Below are 17357 nucleotides of genomic sequence, written 5' to 3' on the forward strand. Positions count from 1 at the left end.
TTATCGTTGTCCGACAAGATTTAATGAAGATGAATATTCATCACCTTCATTCTTCACCATCATTTGCCAATCATTGGCGTCTTGGTTTATAACTCTTCCTTTGTTAGCAGCAAACAAAAAAGAGAAAGTTACCGGTGATCGAAGGAAGGAAGAGAAAAAAACCTTAGTGAGGGGGAATGACCACTTTTTTAAAATTAGAAACTTTATGTGAGGAGATTGTGATATTTTTAAATTTAGTGAGAAAAATAAAATAAAACATTAAATTTTTGGTAAATAATAAGTTTACTAATATTTTTAATAAAAAATTATTTATAAATAAATATTTAAATTTTTAAAAATTGAAAGATACCAACTTTGACATTTCACGGTACTTCATTGGGAACAAGTCTTTTGGCCATGATAAAATATAAATGGGCATTGGTTTCTGCTAGTGTTAGGCCAATAATTTTGTTGAAAATTTTCCGCCAGCCTCGTGTGGTTGGTGAGTGTCATTTTCTAGTGTTGGATTAGATTACCATTTTTTTAATCACTTAGTTGTAATGCACATTTATTTTCTTAAAAAAAGGCATATTAATACACAACTATTTATTTATTTAATTAAAATCAATGTGGACACGTAATATATAGTCAACTCAAAATATTTATTATTTATTTTTTACAAAATAATAATAATTTTTTATTTTTACGTGATAACATGATAATAACATCATTTCAAAGTTATGATTCTCGTGGGTTTAATATTCATTGATAACATTACATATTCATTACATTGGATCTAATTTTATTACACATTTGATGCCTAATATTACAAAAAATTATATTTTTTAATTTAAAAATAATTTAATTTAAATTAACACAAATTTAAAAATTTAATTATATAAACTAATCCTTTGTTTTTTTTTTTGAATGGGTTTAAATCCGATCTTAACTTAGATACACTCTTTACTATTCCGTGGGCCACAAGTCCTTAGAAACCCAAACCCATATTCAGTCCAAAATTGTACCTTTCCTAAAACGATGTCGTTTGTGCTTCAGAGAAATTGTGAAAGCACCACATTAAGCTATTCTGTCTTTGTGGAGTTGCTCGCACTCGCAGGTGTTGGATTGAATCCTCTGAAAGTCTTCTATTGAAGATCAAAGGCCTCCTTCATCAAGGCTGAACCTCAGAGAATCTTAATTTGTAAGCCAGTCCAATAATCAATAAGTTGAAAACTCTGCAGTAAATTCACGACGCTAGGGTTTCGTATATCAAAGTAACTAAGTTATCAGTTATTACGTATATAAGTACTGCTCATTGTGTAGGGTTCTTTTCAGCCGCAATGTCGAAGATGCATATGCCATGTAATATTTATTGGGATTTTTTTCTTTAGAGTTTCTGCCATATAAATTCCCCTGAGGTTCCAGATTAATTATGTTTGAGCATTCAATTCTGGCTCAAAGGATCAGTCTTAAAGGAAATGTAATTTGGACTAAGAATTTATTTGGGTTATGTGGTTTGTTTGACTTTAATTAAATGAAAATTTTCTCGACTGCAGGATTGTTCAGATTCTGATTCTCTGAAGTTTTTGGAGCTTTCTTGTGCTTGTGAGCGTCTGACGATTTTTATTGTATATCTGCTTGCAGTTTATGGTAAATATGATCTCTAAACTCTGAAGCATACAAGTGCATTTGTGATTTTGCAAATTGCAACTTTATATATTGACAGATTCTGAACGGTCTTAATATGCCTATTCTTTAACTCCTTTTTCGATATTGATTATCATATTGATGCTTTCTTTGCTGTGGTGAAGTTGGATTTTCGTTTTGGTGTTTAACAATCAATTACTGGTTCAGTTGTCTAATGCATTAAATATTTTGCTGCAGTTTTACTTTTTCTCTCATGTGTTTTCATGCTTCCTGGTATAATTTTAGTCAAGCTGCTGATGTAAGTAAACTAATGGTTATATTATGAGGATCGCGGAGCAAATTTTACACTTTAATTTCCTGTTGGTCCCCTTATAATTGAGTCTGTCAGGTGATTTTTTACGTCAAAATCATCATGTCTGGTTAGATTTGTTCTGTTAATTTAAGAAATGTTCAATTGATGCACAAGCTCTTAGGTTGTTTAGGATTTAAAGAATATTAACTTTGTGGCTGTTCTTGCTTTTATAGTGGTTTGCTGCTTGAAGTTGATTCCGACATCAAATATATATATATATATATTGTTGTTTATCATTATTGAGATTTGCTTGTCTCTTTGTTATTACTTTAGCTAGTCTATATAGTTTTCTTATTTTTAGCCCTATGTCCGTAAGTTTTCCTTCAAAAAGAGATTTGATTATTTCCATTTTGTGTAACCAACAAAGTAGATGAAGTTTAGGACTAAATGGTATTTCCTGTAGAATTCATCACTAATGTAATTTATTGAGGCTTCTTAATTGTATCAGAGTGACAAATTACTAAATTTATTGTGTGTTGACTAATTCAGGATCATAATGGTCTCACTGATGAGAAGAGTGAAAGCAGACTTTATATTGGAAATCTTGACCTGAAGATAACAGAGTAAGGTTTATATTTGCTAGATTGAGTTCTTTGCATTTGGCCGAAAGAATAGGAAGAAAGAAGAAAAAAATTGATGTTGAAGTTTTTTTAGGGAAATTGATTATTTTGTTTGGTGTTATTAATATTCGGTGGTTGTTATCCAGGGCTGCTCTGATTAAGATGTTTTCTCCATATGGGAAGATTGTAGCTGAGGATTTTCTCTGGCATACTCGTGGGCCAAAGCGTGGAGAACCACGAGGCTTTGCATTTATTCAGTTTAGCACCAAAGAGGTAAGTTGTCTGCTTCCTATCTCTTTGTTTCTATGCAGTTCCTGATTTCCACATTTAAAGTGAGCATGCAGGAAGCAGAATTGGCCAAGGAGAAGATGCATGGGAGACTAGCTTGTGGGCGCCCTTTGGTTGTTCGTCTAGCAAGTGAGAAGTACTTGGAAGAAACAACACAAAACTCTTCGAAAGCGGCATGTGATGCGAACAAATCAGGCATTATTGGTGGTGGTGGACAGATGACCAGGAGTGCTAAGATAGCTGCTATCAAGAACAAATTGAAGGCATTGGAAGAAGAGAGTTGTGGTGCAAAGAAGCAGAAACACGCTGAAGGCACCTCTTGTAACAGTAATCTTGACCATCCACTGAGCAAAAGATAAGATTCAAAGTCCCTGAGAAAATATTTTGAGTGGGAGAAGATTCAATCTCCCATCAGATGTAGTCACAACTACATCAGAACTGAAGTCACTAATTTGCACAACCTTGATGTTACAACATTTTGATAAGAAGTTCAGTTGAGTTTCCTTATTAACATTAGTGTATCACAATGCATTTAGTAGCGTGAAATTAGTGTGGCAAAAACCTTGGACTAATGTGTAAATTATGTTATAATGTTTGCCTACCCACTATCCCATGGATCACTTCATGTTTAAGCAGAAGTGGCATTCTACTTCATTTTTTCCTTCTGGGCAATTATTTGGACCTGCTGATAGATTTTCTATATTTTTAAGAACCGCCTGATAAAATTTTGAAAGGATTTTCGACGGTTGTTGAAAGTTTCATTATATTGGAGTGCCTAAAACGTTTGTAAGAATATTGGGTTTTTTGTAAATATATTATCAATAAAATTAGGTATGTATATTTTTAAGTATACAATTAGGTACATAGATATGTTATTATGTGATTTTGAATAAAAAATAAAATTTAATCATATGATGATACATCATCTATATATTCAATTATATATTCATAAGTGTGACATAACATTACTCATGTATTGGCGTATCTCTAAGTGACAGCTCTTTAGTTGAATATAAAAAATCATGTTATTTCGTCAATCTTCGGATAAAAGATTCTGAACTCACTTTTGACGGTAAATAAATTGGTGGTCTCTCCGATACGTGAAGGAATCCGAACATGCAAAGAAACATGTTAAATTATTTGTGAATGCAGTTTTGAGTATTTAATAAAAAATTTAAATAATATGTTATTATATGATTAAGTATTAATTTTATTGTTATTTTAAAATTATTTAATCACTTGATAATTTATTATTTTAAATATTTAATTAAGTATTTAAAATTAGGAATATATAGTTTTGATTTGATTAGAATTGACATGGCTACTTTTCTTGGCATTGCTATTGGAGTGACGGTCCTCAAATACATGTAGAATTTGCGTAGTGTATTCTTTTGGCATCAGGCTGATCGGTAACGTATGTGAGCTTTAGCTTCAATCCATATTACTGTTGATCTGCAAAATCTTTGTTGGAAGACTGTTTGAAAGATTTGCGGAGGAATCAACACTCTAAGATATGCCTGGTTCAGGCGATTAAAAATTATTTTAATAATTTATTTTTTATTATTTATATTATTTAATTTAATTTATAAATAATAAAATATTCAAGTATTTTATTACTAATAGGAATATAATAAATTATATAAGAAATAATTTGATTAATATCTCCAGTTTAAATATTAAAATAATTTTGATTTTATTATAATATATAATTTATTTATTAATTTTTTAAAAAAATAATCATATTTTTATTAAATAGAATAAATAACCTAAAATAATTTTTTAAAATAATTATATTTAAAAATATTTAGATAAAATAATATATTATTATTATTTATTATTTTTAATTAAATATAATAATTATTTAAACACACTTATTTTTATTAAATATAATAATAATTTATTAAATATAACAATATTTCATTGTAATCTGCAACCAAACGCATTGAACATTCCCCTGATAAAACATTTATAGTACGACAAACAGACGTCCGGTTGCCTAGAATCTAAAATTGGACCATTAGGAGAGGACTTTTCTTCGTGTCCATTCTTCAGGAACTCATAGTGGCGCCACGTGGACTATTGGCAAAGCTTAGTACAAAGAGAAGAATAAGATAAACTGTGTCTATGGCTATGGCAAAGCTTAGAGCAACACTATAGAATCTGGACTCTACTCTGGTCTCCCTAGAGCAGAATCCATCAATGATAGCTATGGCTATGGCTCCACTACAAAGTTCTCACAACCAATCTCATTCCTCCACCTGTCACCCTTTTCTTCCCGCCATAACCTCTTCGCTCTTTCATTTCGGACCACAAAGCCAGCGCCTCTTTCACTTTCATCGTCAATATTGTCCAACAACTATAACCCTATTCGATCGTTTAAGGTCCGGTCACAGATAAATTTCCCGGTCATTTCTCCGGACGACCATTGGGGCACGTGGACGGCTCTCTTTGCCACCGGGGCGTTTGGTCTCTGGTCAGAGAAGACCAAGATTGGGAGCATGGTGAGTGCAGCTCTGGTGAGCACATTGGTTGGATTGGCAGCGAGTAATGTAGGCTTAATTCCTTTTGAAGCACCAGCGTATTCAATGTTCTTGGAATTTCTGCTGCCTTTATCTGTGCCATTGCTTTTGTTTAGAGCTGATTTGCGTCGAGTTATTCGTTCAACTGGGACTTTGCTCTTCGCTTTCTTGATCGGATCAGGTATTGGCCATTAACATACTTTTACTTTTTAAATTTGGAAGATTTTAATATCGAAGGGAACAGTCTGCTTGTAAATGTCATTGTATTTTGACTTCAAAACTTAGAAGCACTTGAACATTGACTTATGATGTGAAAGTTATTAAGGATAGCAACTTATTTTACTTGGATTTTGCTTAGTTTCAGTAAACAAAAGTATATTGTGACTGTAGTTCACTTTGTAGTGATAAGGAAAAGGGCCCCTAAGAGTTATAGTGGAGTCAAAAGGAAGAATGTTGATTAGTTTTTATCAAAACAGAACGATGCAGACTAACTGTTTGGTTACAGTATCCTATGACTTTCCAATCTTCAAGAGATTTTATATATACTGTGAGTCTGACTTAAGTGTTTCATATGTATTTATAGGTGAGCCCATGAAAGAATTAGAACCATAGCACTTGAGTGGATGTTTGCATGTTCAGCAATATTAGTGGTGATGCAGATTGTGAAAGACTAATTTAAATTTGAATCTTGCAAGTTCCTCAACAAATATATCGTTGGACCTCATATAAATAACCGAGTCACATGGGAAGCACACAAGTATTCTTTCATTTGTATAGGTAATTCAGTAAACCCTTTATGATCCTTAATAACTTGTCTTTCTATTTGTATAACAGTTGCTACTATTATCGGAACAGTAGTGGCTTTCCGGTTGGTGCCTATGCGATCACTTGGAGAAGATAGTTGGAAAATAGCAGCTGCTCTCATGGGTAGTTATATTGGTGGATGTAAGTTATCAGGGAATGTGCATCTTACTTTTGGATTGAGCACTTTGTTATGAATATATGGAGATATAGAAATTAGATATTACGGATTATAATTTCTTCTTTTTGCTCTGCCCCCATTCTTTTTGCCAGTTGCCAACAGCATTATATCACTGATTAGCTCTTTTTTACGGCTGAAAGTCCACATTGCTCTTCTTATATTCACTATAATGAAATGAACTCTCTATTGTGGTTGTTTGTAACAGATGTAATTGTACAAGGGAACTTGAGGATTGGATTTTCAGTGCACTTTGAATGCTCTGGACTCATTTGTTTAGCCAAATTAGTTCAATGGCATATTGGATCCTGCCGAAGTTGATTGCATTTATAATCTGTAAACATGTAATTTTGCATTAGTTTTTGGTTGGTTTTAAATTTAGGTATCATCTACCATTAAAGTAAAGCAAGAAAGAAAGAATTAAGAGGCCTAGGGGGAGGGGGAGAGAGAGGGAGAGGAAAATAAGTTTGTTTTCCTTGTTCAACAATTGATAATTTGCGGTGGCTTTGTATTTTTAGACCATGAAACATGTTATTTTTTTACTGCAGCTAAGTCGAAGCTGCCATGACATGGCAAACTGTTATCAATAAGTTCTGGAGTGAGAATTATCTGAAGTTGTTCTATAGCTACCTATTTGACTATATAATTCCTAAATTTGGTGCTTTTGGTTCTTGAATGTAGCTCTTACATGTACTTTTGTGTGACCTAGTTTCATGTTGTAACTGAAGATATTTTTTGGTTTCCTTTTCCTTTGCAGCTATTAATTATGTTGCAATTTCCGAGGTTCTTGGTGCTTCTCCATCAGTTGTGGCTGCTGGAGTAGCCGCAGACAATGTTATAACTGCAATATACTTTCTGATATTGTTTGCTTTGGCCTCCAAAATACCTCCTGAGGGTCCACCAGCCAGTGGTATGTGACATTCTTTTTCAATACTTCATAATTTAGTTTGATTCCACCTTGTCCGGTTGCTGCAATCAACTTCTAGTAGCTATGTTTGTTATTCTAAGGTGAAAGCTTGTTATCTTCTTAACAGATACACTATTTTGTCTATCAATTTCCCTTCGTTTGACCATGCAAAATCCAGAAATAATATGCTCTTCATAGTTATGGACTAGATACCTGTTAATTCCAGTTGATGTTACTGCTTGATGTTGATGTAAGGAGATGAATACTACAATCAGAAGTGCATCATTCTTTTCGTCTTATGCAAGTGCAACCTATTGAAACCAGAAATTGTCTCGCAGGTGTTGAAATGGACACAGAGTCCAATTCTGGAGGCAAGACTCCTGTGCTACAGACTGCTATGGCTCTAGTCATATCCTTTGCAATTTGCAAGACTGCCATGTACCTCACAAAACTGTGCAGAATTCAAGGAGGCAGCCTTCCAGTAGTAACAGCTATTGTTGTCCTTTTGGCTACTGTATTCCCAACACCATTTGGTTACCTTGCACCAGCAGGTGATACCATTGCTCTGGTCCTGATGCAGGTAACTGAAACATCAACTCTGCATTTTATTTCCTTTCTGCGGAAGTACTATGGATTCTTAAATGACTCAACATATTCTAATTCTAATTTTAAATAAAACGTACAAAGATTCCTGTTAAGATGACCTATTCTTCATTTTTCAATTTATGATTTCCCCGAGTACATTTCTGATTTCTTAATCACATCCTCTCTTGACAAACTTGGAAGTCAGACAACACATACGAAGACACGCGACATCTTTCCATAGCAGTGAATTGAATGCTTCCATCTGACATGTTTTATGTGTTTTTTCCATAACAGGTATTTTTTGCAGTCGTGGGTGCGAGTGGGAGCATATGGAATGTCATAAACACTGCACCTAGTATTTTCTTGTTTGCTCTGGTTCAAGTACTTGTACATATTGGTGTAGTCCTTGGATTGGGCAAGCTTTTTCGCTTTGATTTAAAGCTGTTGCTCATTGCATCAAATGCTAATATTGGAGGCCCTACAACAGCATGTGGAATGGCCACGGCCAAAGGATGGGGTTCTCTAGTTGTTCCTGGGATTCTTGTTGGCATTTTTGGAATTGCCATTGCCACTTTTCTTGGCATTGGATTTGGATCGATGGTCCTTAAGTACTTGTAAATTCTATGAAATTAATATGGCATTTGGCTTGGGATAATTGTCTTAATCACACATCCCCCGTTGAACAAGGTGCATAAACTACCATTAGAGTATATATCGAAGAAAATTCATCATCATGATGACTGAACATTATGTGTGTAAGCAATCTAGATTGCACATGTCATTCACGCCAACAAAAATCAAAGGATCTTATCTTTCAATAATTGCAATAATGTTCTTCCATATTTTACAAATGAAAAGTGGCACAATGGATTGGGGGACCAATTTTTACTAAAGAATAAAAGAAGGAAATGAGGTTTCTTCACTCTATCTAGGCAAAGAAGCCGGTTGGTTTTTGTCTATCCATCATATTTAACTAGTAAGTAATCACATAAACTTATACTTTACAAACCTTCTATAATGATTTCCAAGAAATTACCACTTTATAAATCTTTCTATATCATTATTCTATTGCGTTGTATTTCTTGTGCATATTCATTTTATAGTTTATTTTCACCACCTTTTAAGCATTGTGATCAAAAGAGAAGGAAGATACCAAAGAAAAAAAGATACATAAGATAGAGACATTAAAAATGATCCAAAACACATAACAAAATAACTGAAATAACATTATTATAACATAATTGTCATTTAGAACTGATTTGGTATAAAACCACCGTAGCTTTGAGGAAATGAATTGTAGGATGGACTTGTTTTCCTCTGAATTTTTGTCAAAAAATGGTTTGTTGCTTGTTTAGAATTCAGTGGAGGAGCCCTTAATGAAGGAAAGGCATCGGGATCACCACTAGTCCTAAAGTAGATTTCGTTTAACAAACTTTGCTCAAACTTATCCAAAAAGGCATGCATGTGGAAGAGCTCCTCCATGTTAAGTTGATCAACAAGATTATCCCACCAACTCTTATTTTCTATCCCATTCGTCATTTCCTTTGACAACTTCCTTCAGTTCTTCTTGGCCTTAAGATGGTTTAAGAGAGTCACTATGATGTTGATTCAATTTATAGATTTTACTTTTTGGCGAGCCTTCAGCAGAAAGTTTATTAGGTCACCTTTCAATGACTGCCCACTCATAAAGCAATTTGCCACAACTTCAATGGATAGATGGTCATAGGAGAAAGTCTTTTCTACTAGTGAAAACACTACGATTCCAACCTTAACGCCAATAAGAATTGCAAGTTCACTCGTCCTGTTACAGATACTAGATTTACTTTTTGAGAAAGTGATTAACATGTTTTCTTCTTTTTTAGTCCTCTTTATCTCAATCTTCTGCCTTTCTTTGGTCTTCTTGGTTGTCATTTCAAAAATTTTGATGCTAACTTTGATTTTATTTTCTTGGAATTAGTATGCTCTATGTTGTCATATATACATAGAAGAGACTCCTCGATGAAAATCAAATTTCATTGAAAATTATGCAATTCTCTTTTTTTTTTTGTAATATTTTAAAATTTCATTATTATTTAAATTAAGTATATTGTTTTGGTTGGCAAATTAATTTCACTGTTTTTATTTTTATTTTTTAAGTGCCATGAAGTCATGGATTTCTCATCTTTTTATTTTGCGAAAAAAATAAAGTATTTGTATTTCTATATATTTACTTTAATATTTGAAATTTGTCATAATCAATAAATGTGTTAAATTAATTATAATAAAGTCATTTATCTATTTTATACAATATCTTAATATGTTTTTAATTAATTGAATACTTTATAGCATTGTTAATTATATAACAAATTACAATATGTAATTTTTTCTTTAAAACACTTAAAATATGTGAAGTGTAAAACATTAATTATAAAATTTAAAATTAATTAGTAACATGCTTTTTGCTGCTATAAGAGATGCCATTTATTCAGATAACTTGAATTAAGCTTATACTCCACCCAAAGAACTTAAAGAGAAACAACTTTGGAGATTAAAGAGATATTGAGAGAACTTATTTTCTTTTTGTGTGTTCAAATGAGAGAAGTCCCATTTTATACAACTCCAAGAAAGAATATGATATTAAGTTTCACCATTGCTCTTATCCTTTCACCTTTCAGTTCCTTAAGCTTGCACCTTTCAATCTATTAACCTTAGTCATAATTAAATTTCATTCAATTTTTCAAACAAAAAGCAACTACAAACTTAAGTTAATTAATAAATCACATCATTGTATGCTTCATATGACATGTGAATCACCAAAAATCTAAGTTGAAGCAGGAACTTGTCGGTTAGTTTATTAGGCCATAACTTAAAGATACATAACATGAAGACATTAAATATGATTCACAACACATAACGAACCGACTCAAATAATATTATCATAACATAATTGTTATTTAGAATTGATTTGGATGAAAACCACCATAGCTTTGAGCAAACGAACTACAAGATGGACCTGCTTCAGTTGGATTATTCATTGGAAAAGGGTTTCTTGCTTGGTCAAGATTTTGTGAAGGAGCCATCAATGAAGAAGAGGCACCGAGATCATTACCAGTCTTGAGGTAGATTTTGTTTAACAAATTTTTCTCCAACTTATCCAAAGAGCCATGCATTTGGTGAAGTTCCTCCATGTTAAATTGATCAATAGGAGTATCTATCCATCCCTGAGTTCCTCTTCCACTCCTCATTTCCTTCAACAACTTGTGTCGCTCATTCTCGACCTCAAGTTGGCTGAGGAGGTCGTTGTAATGTTGATTTAATTCATCAATTCTCTCTTTGCGGCGAGCCTCCAATAGACGGTGAATTGGGTCACTTTCCAATGGCTGCCCGCCTGTGAAACGGTTTGCCACAGCTTCAATGGAAGGATGGCCAAAGGAGAAAGCCTTTCCTGATGGTGAAAACACCATTACTCCAACCTCAGCACCAGTAAGAGTCACAAGTTCACTCGCCTTTTTGTAGATACCAGATCTACGTTTTGAGAAAGTGATCAATCTGTCTTCTTCTTTTTCAATTCTCTTCATCTCAATCTTCTGTCTTCCTCTAGTCTTTTTGGTTGCCATTGCCAAAATTTTGATGCTAACTTTGATTTGATTTTTTTTGAGTTTCATAAGCTCTATTTTGGCATGTATATATAGGAGGAACTATTTAATAACAATTAAATTCCATTGGTCATTCTAAAATAGAATTTTTTTGTGTCTTATCTCTTGATCATTCAATCCTATTGGACATTCACCTTTTGATTTTTCCGAAAATATTATTTGTATTTCTATTTATTTCTTTTAATATTTAAAATTTGTCGTGATCGATAAATGTTTTTGAATTAATTATGATAAAGACAATTTATCTATTTCATGCAATATCGTAACATTTTCTCAATTGATCGAATATATTAAAACACAGGTATTAATTATGTAATATATATAAAATATATTTTCCTCTTTAAAACACTTAAAAAATATGAAATGTAAATCATTAATTATAAAATTTATAATATCTTAAGAGATGTGTCAAAAACCAATAAAAAAAATGCCACTTGTGTCCTAATATTAGTATAAAATTTAATTTTATTATGAAAGAGTGAGCTGCATCCATCACCACCACTCATTCTTAATGATGACTAGAAAATCACTGAAACATTAAAGTAAACACCTTATAATGTAAATTGATTTAATGCATATTAAATCTCATGCCTTTTTTATCCAAACCAAGTTTTGGTCTTATCAAATAGTTGGTTTGTGATCTGTTGACTAGTCATACAAATAAGTAAATTCAGCTTGATATTATTAAAATTATACATAATTTATTTATAGGATAATGTTTTGACAATAATTGTTTTCGAACAATTTTATATGTACCCAATCACAGTTCCAAAACTCAAGTTCGAATATCATCTTTTGCGAATATCAGTGTAAGAAAAAGGTTTTTGAAATAACCAGTTTAAAAAAAATAAATAAAACTATATATACAAATAAATTTTATAAACTAATCTATGTGTACATAGGAATAGTAAAAGAAACACCGCTCCTCTATTCAAATGAATTGAATCAACCTTAAACTTAACCACAAGAAAATCTAAAGAACACTTAAAGACTTAACTAGAATGGATAATATTGTTCCCCGGTATACAACAACGGAGGATGAGAGCGTTCAAAATTTTTGTGTGCTTGAATGAGAGGACAATCCCCCTTTTTATATGACTCCAATGTGAGACAAAACATAGAATCTAACCATATATTATTCTTAATTTTTCACCTTTCAAATTTTAAACTTCATCTTTATTAAATTTCATTCTATTTTTCTGACAATTCTTCACATAAATGAATTTAACAAACCTAGATACGATTACTTTAGTAAGACATCTGACACTTGCAAGTTTTTATAAGAAGGTTTCACTCAATATTATCCCTTGTAAATGAATCTCATGTAATATCATGTAGATTTCTTACACTTAATTGATGACAACATTGGAGTCTATCATTTTATAGTTTAGGATTCGTCCTATCATAAACCTTTTGGATCTGACATCTCTAGTTTTATATTATGATATAGAGACTTTCATAATTCTTTAGTCCTTTTTTCTTAAATGTAGATTGCACAATGAATTTGTCATATTTTGTTACAAAAGTTTAAAAGTTTCCAAACATCAAAAACATTGATAACTTGAACATCGTTAATCTTTTTTTAGCTTAGAAGCATCCTCAATCAAGAATCTCACAAGATTCAAAAGGGTAATATAGAAAAAAAAAATCTTTTGTTGTCAACTCTTGAAACTCATTTGATTGAACTTTTCTAGTTTTTCGCATGATTCATGAAACAAAGACCAGTCCTAAATAAGATGGTGTAGTGGCCATAACTTAGGTTTACAAATCAACAAGGCTTGATTCAGATGTTATTTTTTTTCTTTCTAAAAATAATCAAGCTGTATTGCTATAATCACAAATTTTTGAATCATACTCAGTAAATAATTCCTAAGAAAAACTAAAAGGGTCACACACTATCACTTAAAACACAATCTCTTTGGACAAAATTTCTCTAAATTGTACTATTGAAATTTCACAACTAGCACTTAACAACAACACATGGACAACAGGCTATGGGGTAGGAAAAGTCCAATATTTTTTCCACAATCAAATCAATAGTATATTTATAATGATATAAAATATGATTAAAATTGAATTTGTTTTAATATTGTTAACAAAGGTTACGTTAGTAACCATAAATATATCATACATAAACAATATAAATAAAATATAAATATATTAAAAAAATAACCATATCAACTAGAAGATTTAGAGTATGAAAATCTTTAATATGACAAACGGAAACCAGTAAAGAAAATTTATAATAAATTAAGCTTAAAAGTTGAGGTCTCTGTAACACACAATTTCCTTAAAAAAGGATTTATTTTATTCACTCGAATTCACAAATATTTTAACAATATTTGTTTCTTAAGACACAATAATGGACGAATAAAAAGAGAGATACGACTCTTCTATTTAAATTAACTTAATCAAACATGAACCTCACCACAAGAAAATATAAAGAACACTAAGAATTTAAAGTGAAACAACTTTGGACATTAAAGAGAAATTGAGAGAACTCAAAATTTTTGTGTGTTCAAATAAGAGGAGCCCTTTTTTCATACGACTCCAAGAGGGACCGTGATATTGAGTTTGGCCATTATTCTCAACCTTTCGCCTTTTAAGTCCTTAATCATTCATCTATCAACCTCTTAACCCTCATCTTAATTAAATTCCATTCATTTTTTCCTAACACAAAGTAATTGCAAACTTAATTAATAAATCACTTCGTTTCATGCTCATGTTGGACGTGAATCATCAAAACACCAAGATGAAACATGAAATAGTTATAGAAAAGAAAGTTTCAACAACTGTAAACCTGCGAAAAGTTACCATACTTGAGATTTCTGCTACATTGATGTGCCAAAATTGTCTTACAAGTCACTATTCTTTAGATAGAAATATTGTAATAATACGTACACTGATTACGTTAGTCAGGTTTTAGTTCAAAAAAGGGAGCATTTAATTGTATTTTCGTAGGCAGTGATCATGCACAGAAAGTTTGATAAACTTACTTTGTCATTCATGGAGTTCTTAGTTATTCAGCGGAAACCATATTGCATTAAAGTTCTTTCTTATTTTCTGTTACATCCATGGAGTTCTATCTTAAATCCTTCGTAATTTATACATAAATTACAGTAAAATGCAATATTCTTCCTTCAGATTTGTCATTTTTGTTTATAAAAGTTTAGACAAAAACTGCTATGTTGATTCTAACCTGTGGAAACATAATGCTGAACATCGAAACAGAAGTAAAAGTTTAAGTTTCATGATCTTGAGGGTGATTTAGCTTATAAAGAAAGCAATTAACCAGTTTTCCTGCATAAATTGGCAGAACTTCTAGGTGCAAAACCCTAGCTTGTTAGGTCATTTGAACTAGGAAGGCCTAATATTGTCACATTAGAGTCACTGAAAAAGTCCAATAGATTTGATGTGGATTGTTATAGAAAGGCTTGGGCCTCTCTTACTGAGCATTTCGTAGAGCCCAATTTTAACAAGTTCAAAATTAATGTTGCCACATTATCCCGCTCCAATAGCCGTGGCCAGGGAGAATGGAATTGAATTGGTTGGTTTGCTCGGTCAGGTTCCGTTACAATAATGGAAGCGAAAATAGACTAGTAGAAAGTCCAAATCCATATAAATTTCATACTAAAAGTCCATATAAAAAAAAATATTGTTATTTTATCATTAATTCAAAATCAATTAATCACATGATAATACATATCAAATATATACCTATATGTATATTCAAAGTGAGTATGTATAGTTTTATTATTATCATTACAAGACTCATGACTAAAATTGAAAGATACATAAGATGGAGACACTAAAGATGATTAAAAGTAGCAAAACGATTTAGACATCACTTTCATAAGTCTTGACATGATTGTCATTTAGAACTGATTAGACAATAAACTATCACAACTTTGAGGAAAAGAACTACAAGATTGATCTGCTTCATTTATATTATTTGTTGGAAAAAGATTTGTTATTTGGTTAGGATTCAATGGAGGAACCATTGTTGAAGAAGAGGCTCCAAGATCACCACCAGTCTTAATGAAGATTTCGTTTTGTAAACTTTGTTGCAACTTGTCCAAAGAAACATACATTTGTTGGAACTCCTCCACGTTAAGTTGATCAGTAGGAGTTTCCCACCATCCCATAGTTTTTGTCCCATTTGTCATTTGTTTTAGCAACTTCCCTCGCTCTTTCTTAGTCTCAAGTTGGTTAGGGAGGTCCTCGTGAAGCTGACTCAATTCATTGATTCTCGCTTCACGGTGAGCCTCCAACAAGGGATGGATTGTGTCACATCCAAGTGTCTGCATACCCACGAAGTGGGTTGCCATAACTTCAAAGAACGGGTGGCCAAAGGAGAAAGCCTTTCCCAATGGTGAAAACACTAGGATTCCAATTTCAGCTCCAGTAAGAGTTACAAGTTTGCTCGTCTTTTTGTAGATATCAGATCTACGTTTTGAGAAAATGATCAACCTATCTTCTTCTTTTTCAATTCTCTTCATCTCAATCTTTTGCCTCCCTCTGGTTTTCTTGGTTGCCATAGAAAAAATTTTGAAATGGCTCTAATTTAATTTTTCTGGGTTTGGTGTGTTCTATTTTGTCATGTATGTATAGGAGGAACTCCTCAATAAGAATTAAATTCCATCGGAAATTATATAGGTGTCATCTTTTTATAATAATTTACAATTTTATTATTTTTAAATGAAATATAAATTTTTTTGTTAGCAAAATTAATTTCCTTCTATCTATTTATTAATTTTAATATTTAAAATTTGTTGTTTTCAATAAATTTACTGGATTAATTATAATAAAATCAATTTTTTACTATAAAAGATGCCCCTTGTATACACATGTAAGTGTAAAATTTAATTTTTATTATTAAACAGTGAGTTGTATCTATCTCCACCGCACATTCTTAATGATGATGAAAAAGCCACTAGAAATTTAAACTAATCACCTTATAACACACATCAAATCTCATGTTTTTTTGATCGAAAGTAAGTTTTGATATGATCATAGGATTAGTTTGTGGGTCAATCGATTCGACTAGCCACGTAGATAAGTAATGTTAGCTTAATATTATTATAATTTTATGAGCAATGCTATGAGTATCCATTTTTGGTACATCATTCATGTACACAGTGATGTATCATCATGTAATTAGATGATTTTAAAACATGTCATCATATGATAAAAAAATATCCAATTATATGATAACACCTTATTTGTGTACATAAATTATGTACAAAAATAGGTATATATAGTTTTATTATAATTTTATATATATTAACTATCTTTATTCAATAATGTTTAATAATAAATATTTTCAGGCCAATTTTATATGTGTCCGGTGATAGTTTCAAAACCTAGGTTCGAATCTCGTATGTAAATTGAATTAAACTACAGATGTACTGAAAAAACAATACATCATGCTGCATGTAAATCACCAAAAATCAAAATTGAAGCATGAAATATTATTTATAGGGAAAAGAGTTTCAACAAATGTAGATCTTCATACAGTTACTGTAGTTATCTGTTACAATATTGATGTGCCAATATTGTTAGGGGTGTTCAAAACTGATTAACCCGACCGCTTTGCCAAATTTTTGAATCGAACCGAATTTTTGGTTTGGAAAAAATTATTATATTTTATTATTTTTTCTAATTTTTTGAAAATATATTTAATATTCTATTAATATTTTATTAAATTTTTTAAAACCAGTTCGATTCGGTTAACCAGTTTTGAAAATTAGGTAAATCGGTAACCGAACCAAAAATTCAATTTTTATATATTTTTCGAATAACCTATTTTTTGGTTCTATTTTCGGTTTAAAAATCGGTTTGATTTTCTGTTATCAGATAATTTTGAACACCCCTGAATATTGTCTTACAAGTCACTACTCTTTAGA

At 31.6% G+C, this 17357-nt stretch overlaps 4 protein-coding genes across 7 annotated transcripts; 2 read left to right on the top strand and 2 right to left on the bottom strand.

Annotated features, from left to right (window-relative positions):
* Positions 1 to 1039: 1039 nt before the first annotated feature.
* Positions 1040 to 3487, top strand: LOC123198211 (probable RNA-binding protein 18). Of its 4 annotated transcripts, none has more exons than XM_044612877.1 (5): positions 1040 to 1180; positions 1536 to 1629; positions 2468 to 2546; positions 2685 to 2811; positions 2883 to 3487. In XM_044612877.1, the coding sequence occupies exons 4-5, from the start codon at positions 2701 to 2703 to the stop codon at positions 3183 to 3185; spliced, it is 414 nt and encodes a 137-aa protein (XP_044468812.1). In that variant the 5' UTR covers positions 1040 to 1180; positions 1536 to 1629; positions 2468 to 2546; positions 2685 to 2700; the 3' UTR covers positions 3186 to 3487. The 4 variants fall into 4 exon arrangements, with proteins under 4 accessions (XP_044468812.1, XP_044468809.1, XP_044468811.1 ...); XM_044612874.1 differs by having other exon boundaries at positions 2468 to 2541; XM_044612876.1 differs by having other exon boundaries at positions 1063 to 1341; positions 2468 to 2541.
* A 656-nt stretch (positions 3488 to 4143) lies between these two features.
* Positions 4144 to 8561, top strand: LOC123198045 (uncharacterized membrane protein YjcL-like). Its single transcript, XM_044612620.1, has 6 exons — positions 4144 to 4179; positions 4971 to 5526; positions 6180 to 6290; positions 7082 to 7234; positions 7570 to 7811; positions 8111 to 8561. Exons 1-6 carry the CDS (start codon positions 4144 to 4146, stop codon positions 8432 to 8434), a joined length of 1422 nt encoding a protein of 473 aa, XP_044468555.1. The 3' UTR covers positions 8435 to 8561.
* A 2188-nt stretch (positions 8562 to 10749) lies between these two features.
* Positions 10750 to 11412, bottom strand: LOC123198046 (agamous-like MADS-box protein AGL62). Its single transcript, XM_044612621.1, has one exon. The coding sequence runs from the start codon at positions 11410 to 11412 to the stop codon at positions 10750 to 10752; it is 663 nt and encodes a 220-aa protein (XP_044468556.1).
* A 3914-nt stretch (positions 11413 to 15326) lies between these two features.
* On the bottom strand, positions 15327 to 15989 carry LOC123198047 (agamous-like MADS-box protein AGL61). Its single transcript, XM_044612622.1, has one exon. It carries the CDS (start codon positions 15987 to 15989, stop codon positions 15327 to 15329), a length of 663 nt encoding a protein of 220 aa, XP_044468557.1.
* Positions 15990 to 17357: the final 1368 nt, after the last annotated feature.

The sequence above is a fragment of the Mangifera indica genome, chromosome 15 (assembly GCF_011075055.1).
Source record: "Mangifera indica cultivar Alphonso chromosome 15, CATAS_Mindica_2.1, whole genome shotgun sequence".
Taxonomy (NCBI): Eukaryota; Viridiplantae; Streptophyta; class Magnoliopsida; order Sapindales; family Anacardiaceae; genus Mangifera; species Mangifera indica.

Coding starts and splice junctions, on each gene's coding strand:
- LOC123198045 (XM_044612620.1), top strand. CDS start 4,144: ATGGCTACTTTTCTTGGCATTGCTATTGGAGTGACG. Junction 5,527..6,179: donor CGCTTTCTTGATCGGATCAG/GTATTGGCCATT, acceptor TTTGTATAACAG/TTGCTACTATTATCGGAACA. Junction 6,291..7,081: donor GGGTAGTTATATTGGTGGAT/GTAAGTTATCAG, acceptor TTTCCTTTGCAG/CTATTAATTATGTTGCAATT.
- LOC123198047 (XM_044612622.1), bottom strand. CDS start 15,989: ATGGCAACCAAGAAAACCAGAGGGAGGCAAAAGATTGAGATGAAGAGA.
- LOC123198046 (XM_044612621.1), bottom strand. CDS start 11,412: ATGGCAACCAAAAAGACTAGAGGAAGACAGAAGATTGAGATGAAGAGA.
- LOC123198211 (XM_044612874.1), top strand. Junction 2,542..2,684: donor CTTGACCTGAAGATAACAGA/GTAAGGTTTATA, acceptor GTTGTTATCCAG/GGCTGCTCTGATTAAGATGT. Junction 2,812..2,882: donor TTCAGTTTAGCACCAAAGAG/GTAAGTTGTCTG, acceptor GTGAGCATGCAG/GAAGCAGAATTGGCCAAGGA.